At 41.9% G+C, this 6191-nt stretch overlaps 1 protein-coding gene across 3 annotated transcripts in view; it reads left to right on the top strand.

Moving 5' to 3' along the window:
- INTS4 (integrator complex subunit 4) overlaps positions 1-6191 on the top strand; it is a 116489-nt gene continuing 110298 nt past the window's right edge. For all 3 annotated transcript variants that reach the window (XR_004302114.1, XM_032427020.1, XM_032427019.1), the window contains exons 1-2: positions 1-239; positions 5212-5406. Coding sequence is in view for 2 of the 3 variants with exons in the window: in XM_032427020.1 (XP_032282911.1) it covers positions 186-239; positions 5212-5406 (249 nt within the window). In the remaining variant the exon portion in view is untranslated. The remainder of the gene's footprint in view (positions 240-5211; positions 5407-6191) is intronic.

The following is a 6191-nucleotide window of genomic DNA, read 5'->3' as shown; positions in this document are numbered from 1 at the left end:
CGTAGGCGGACAAATTCGGCTGCACCGCGGCAGGGCCGTCGAGCAGCAGGAAGAGGCCTCTCTTTCTCGGAACCCCACTGCCTTGTGGGATTGTGGCGAGTTCCTCAGGCCTAGACAAGTTTTCCGGATTCCTCCGCCCCGCCTCCCTCGTTGAGTACGGAAGCTGAGAGGGTCCGCGGGCAGTCATGGCGGCGCACCTGAAGAAGCGGGTGTACGAGGAATTCACTAAGGTGGTTCAGGTAATTTACGGAAGGAAAGGTCCCTGGACCAGTCCGGGGCGGGGAAGGTTATCCACGCTCCAGACACTTTGCCAAAACAGGCGCTGCAAACCTGGGTTGAGTGCCGACTACTTTGATAGGCTCTCCGAAACTACACATAAGTGGGCGTGTACGTTTGCAGCTGCTGTAGTCGTCATTATTAATATGTGCAGTCTGACACTTAATAAAATTATTAGAACAGCACTTTAGAATTTACGAAGATGTCTTATCCGTTCTCTCAGTTTATTCGGGTTCCATTAGCACCTTCGTTCTACAGATGTGGCTCGAAAGCTTCTGGAGGGACACGAGGATTCAGAGCCAATTTCTGGTAGAGCCCCTCCCACCTCCCGTTACAAAAAAAGCGCCCAGGGACAAGTTGGTTGTATGCAAAACTGTGAGGGTTTGGAAGAGGAGTCTGTAGAAATCCTCAATACCCAGCCAAAGCAGGTGAGGGTCACAGGCTGCGGGGCAGAAGTTTCCATTGGTGAACAGCTTACCTAGGAAGTAGGGCAGTATTTTCCTCCTTTGAAGTTAAGGACAGGTGGTCCGAGCCCCTGTTAGAGCAGTGATTGATTCTCCATGTGTCTCCTCATAGATGTTGCTAAAGTAGAGGTTGATCCCAAGTTATCTCGTGTGTCCCGCTTCTCAGACTTTTTATGCAAATCACCTGGTGATCTTGTTAAAATGTAGATTATACTCTGTGGGGTGGAGGAGGTGAGGCAGTAATCTGCATTTCTAACAAGCCCCCAGTTGATGCTAGTAGATCAAAAGCATCTTTAGATCCGAAGAGTACCCCTAGATCCTTAGACTTCTAGTGTAGCAGGATTTAGACCATCCAGCAGGGAATTCCTTAAACATTTCATTCATTCCTTCAACAAGAGTTTGTTAAGTGAATGATTACTGTGTATCAGGTATAGTGAAAGGTGTTGAGCTACAAAGTCCAATAACACATTAGAGTCTCTTTCCTTTAGGAGCTCACAAGCTAGTGGGAGAGACAGAAAAGCATACCTGTGATTATAATACAGAGAGATGATTGTATTGACAAATCAAGTTTTTCTTCCTCTTTTCACTTATTTCTGTTTTGTGGACACATCTTTGTAGCATATTCCCACTGACTGTAGGGAAGTTAGTCTGCTTCTTTTGTTTTGTTAAAATAACTTTGAGATTTAAATTTGACACTTTTGTTGCTCCATTTTATGTGAAATTAGTTTTCTTGAACTTTTGGAATGAGTCAAGATTTAGGAAGGTTTTTCTTTTTAAGATTTTTTTTATTTTTAAATAATCTCTACACCCAACATGGGGCTCAAGCTCACAACCCTGAAATCAACAGTTGCATGTTGCACCGACTGAACCAGTCAGGGCCCCCTCACAAAAGATTTTCTAATTTCACAGAGCTGCTGCTTCTGGGGATTTGCTTTCTGGGTCTGTTTTCCCTGCCTGCCCACTTTTTTTTTTTTTCCTTTGTAATTGTGGTAAAATACATATATTACCATTTTAAACTTTTTTTTTTTTTTTCTGGTTCAAGAGTGAGTGAGAGGCAGAGGGAGAGGGGAAGAGAGAATCTTTAGCAAGCTCCACGCTCTGCATGGAGCCCAATGCAGGGCTTGATCTCACCACCCTGAAATCATGACCTGAGTGGAAACCATGACCTGAGCCGAAATCAAGAGTCGGATGCTTAACTGACTGAGCCACCCAGGGGCCCCCATTTTAAACATTTTTAAGTGTACAGTTCAGTGGCTTTCAGTACATTCACATTGTTGTGCTGTGTGATTTCCTTTCTTTCCATAGTTCTTTTGTTCCCACTTCCCAGGAGTACTCACCCTTCCTCCAGCATGTTGTGTGTTTACACTTCTCCAAACTCTTGTACCTGTTTTCTCTTTTACATGGAATGCATGTTATTTTCCCCTTTATTTTTGCTCTCACATTTTTGTTTGAAAACCCATCTAAAACCTCAGCAAGAGTTTCATCTCTTCCTCCCCTGCTTCCATGGCTAGTACTCTGAACTCGTCTATTTGTACTTTCCACTCAATGTTATTAGTTGTTAATCTTAAAAATAGTTATTTTACCAGCCAAAATGTAATTATTTGGGAATAACAGAATGTGCAGTTCAGGACATGCAAGCCATGGCAAAACCACAGGCAAGTCCAACAAACAAAAGTCTTACTTTATGGAGAGGAAGGAGGAAGTTTTGAAGGGAAAGCCTAGGGTGATAGTTTCTCATTGGCTGAGTTGCAAGGGTGGTAGATTTCTTGTAGGAGATGCAATGTACATCTTTCCCTATTGGGGCCTGTAATTGATGATTCTTTCTTATTGATTTTTCTGTTGGGGTCTATAATCCACAGTTTTTTCCCTATTGTTGAGTGGCACTGTTCCCCCCCTCTAGCCTCCCCTTGTATCCTCCCTACTCAATTTTAGTGAGTTTTCTCTTTATTAATTTCACACAGTATACATATCTCCCTACCAGTCTGGACTCCTTAAGGACAGAGGTAATGCCTGGTTCATCTCCATGTCCTTTGTTACCTGTAGGAGACTCTGAGTTGTATGGAGGTCGCGGTTCTTGGATTCCTTACAAAGATTTATGTGAGGATCCAAGCTCAAATAAAGACAGAAAGAGTGTAGCAAGCACAAAGCAGTTTATTAAGAATAGTACACTCTCAAGAAGGGAGAGTGTGCAGGCCCAGAGGTGGCTACTGCCTTGGAACTAGGGGTGTCTTTTTGTGTTTGCATAGATTATGGGTCATAGCTAGGGTGGTCTCTTACTGAGGTTGTTTGCAGTCATCTAAGGGACTCTTCCTACCAGTTGGGAGGGGGAGTTTTTGGCCCTACCAGGTTCTTGCCAGAGCTGTCCTGGCCATCTTCCCCAACAGGAGCAGGGTGGTGGGGTGTGGGGGTGGGATTGAAACCACAATGTAAGTATATTACAGTGAAGCTATAGGTTACCCTCGGGCAGAGGTTGAAGAGGAGAGGCATGTTCTACATCAGTAGCTCTGGGTCTGTCAGCTCCAGGGTGTTGGAAGCCTTGCCAGGATATGTTAAGAGCCACAAAGTCAGGATGTTGTGTCCTCAGGCTTCCAATGTGTCACCTCTTTATCACCACCCTTGCCCCCAGCTCATGTCTCACTACTTACTCTGTCACCCCTGGATGACCATAGGTCCTGGCTCACTAAAATGTTACTGATGGTTGGCTGATAGCAGATATTGGTTTGTCTTCCTCCTTACATACTCTGTATGGAAGGAAATCTTTCTCAGGTTTTGACCTGATTGGAGCCCAAGTAACACAGAAGACTGAATTTGTGGAGAATAGGATGGGAATGGGTAAGGATTTTAAGAAAAGAGCTCATTTCTTCACTTCATTCTGCATGAACCATTACCTTAGAGTGGTGAAATGAGATCTTAGTGCTTCTGATCTTTTCCTCTGCTTTGAAGATGAGGAGGGAGAGAGAACTGGTATGTATTTAGTGTTTATTATGTCTTTGTACACATAAAGACGTTATACTTTAGACTTCTCAAATATCCATATGATATAGGTCTTGTATTCTCTTTTATAGAAGAGAGACTGGCCTCCTCTCACTAGTAAGTGGTTACTGAACCCAAATTCTCTGACTTCAAAACCCTCGGTCTCTTTATATCATGCCGTACTTTGTTCCTGACTAGAATAATCCTAATCTTTTCTCTGTAGAAATGTAAATTTGTAAAGAGGTGATTGCTCAGCATATCAAAATGATGCAGCAAATGTTAAGGAAAATTATTGGTTACAACATTTGTCTTATTTATGATGCTCTCTGTACCTACCCACAGGGCCTGACTTAAGCCTTGGAGGGACAGGTTCCCTTTTACATGAACTTTTTGGCACCCATTATACATAACGAATGCATCTAGAAAGCTTCTAGTTACACGCCATCCTTGGGAGAATTGAGAAAATAGTTACTCAAATAATTTTGCATGTCCTGTAGTTCAGATGAGGATCGCCAGTTGAGAAAGACTGGTAGTAGTGTCATAATTCCCATTTTACAGCTGATGAACGTAAGAATTATGACTTACTTAGAACAGCAGAATTGGAATTCAGAGACAAGTCCTAATGCTGAATAATCACTCAGTAAACATTTGTTAACTGGCTACAGTTTGTGAGGTATTTGTATGTTTTATTTTATTTTTTACACTAACCATCCTTTTCATAAAGGCAGAATGGTTTGGGTAGTCATCTGGAGTCAGGAGAAGACTTTTTATTCGGTGTAAGCTACAGATAGTTCCCATCAGTTCCAGTTTTCTCATGAGGGAAGCTGAGCCTGGTGGGTCCCTCAGCACAGTCTGAACATATTTATATATGTTTAACGTATATACTTGAACATATTTACGTATGTTCCATTATATATATAATTGAGGTTTCTTTTAAGTAAAGAATGGAGCAGATCCTTTATGTGTCCTTTTAGCCCTAAAGCTACAATGGTCCTGAGAGATAGGCAGAACAAAATGTTAGTGGACCGGGCGCCTGGGTGGCTCAGTTGGTTAAGCGACTGCCTTCAGCTCAGGTCATGATCCTGGAGTCCCGGGATCGAGTCCCGCATCGGGCTCCCTGCTCGGCAGGGAGTCTGCTTCTCCCTCTGACCCTCCCCCCTCTCATGTGCTCTCTCTCTCATTCTCTCTCTCAAATAAATAAAATCTTAAAAAAAAAAAATAAAATAAAATCTTTAAAAAAAAATGTTAGTGGACCTACTTTACAGAGAAATTGAGACTTGGAGAAATGAAATGACTAGCCCACAGTGGTAGGAGATAGTGGGAAGCAAAATGGGGACTCCTTGGTCTCCACTCCAGTGTCCTTTTTCCAGTTCATAACACTGCTTTCCCTAAAGTTAGGTCTATTAGTTAAATACATTATTTGGTTTAAGGGAGTGAGGCAAAGTGAAATTTGTAGACCCTGTGTTTTCATGTGTTTTCTTTGCCTACTCCTTTGCAGCAACAACAGGAGGAAATTGCAACCAAGAAACTCCGACTGACAAAACCAAGTAAATCTGCAGCACTCCACATAGATCTGTGTAAAGCTACCTCCCCAGCAGATGCTTTGCAGTACCTACTCCAGTTTGCCAGGAAGCCTGTTGAAGCAGAAAGTGTGGAGGGAGTAGTCAGGATTCTCTTGGAACATTATTACAAGGTAAGAAGGTCTTGAGGACCTGATGGGAGTGTGTGTAAGAATTGTATCATGTCTACAGAATGGGTTAGTATTGCAAGATAAATAAGAAAGTGTTCATTCAGCAGTCTTTTATTGAGGGCCTTCCATGTGCCAGGCACTATGGATACAGAGATAAAAAAGATCCAAATCCTGTCCTCAGAAATATGCAGCATCTCTATGTGGATATAGAGAGTATCCATATAGTGTATATGGAGACAGATGTGAACACACTGCTGGGGGTAATGCTGCCTGTGTTACGTCACGTGCAGTGGGAGTACAAGGACGACTTCAGCCATGACCCTCTGTAACCAGATTTGTCTCTGAAATGTCGTCCTGTCATCCTGCTGTTACTGCCCTATTTCAAGGCCCTCATATCTAATTGCGATAGCCCCCTGTTTTAACTTTTTTTTTCCTTTGCATAGTGTCATTTCATTTTTTCATGTATTTTACTGGGCTAGAAAAAAACATCAATTTTTGATTGATTAAATACAGGAAATAGTTTAAACAGAAATGAAATTCACAAGATGTGTTTAGTTTTCAGTCTATAAGTAAGATCTGCAGTAAAAGTGAAGACATGATTTCCAAATATTTGAATCACAGATGAATCAAAGTTTTAAACTTAAGTATGAACATTTTTAAGCCTATAGAAAAGTTGAGACAGTACTATAATGATCTGCCAAATACCCATCTCTGGATTTAACACATAACGAATATCTTGCCAAATTTGCTCTGTTTGTTTTCCTTAAGTTTTTTTTTTTTTTTTTTTT

This window comes from Phoca vitulina, unplaced genomic scaffold, assembly GCF_004348235.1.
Source record: "Phoca vitulina isolate PV1807 unplaced genomic scaffold, GSC_HSeal_1.0 scaffold36, whole genome shotgun sequence".
Classification (NCBI taxonomy): domain Eukaryota; kingdom Metazoa; phylum Chordata; class Mammalia; order Carnivora; family Phocidae; genus Phoca; species Phoca vitulina.
The sequence above is the reverse complement of the archived record's forward strand: the minus strand, read 5'-3'. Positions and strand labels throughout refer to the sequence as shown.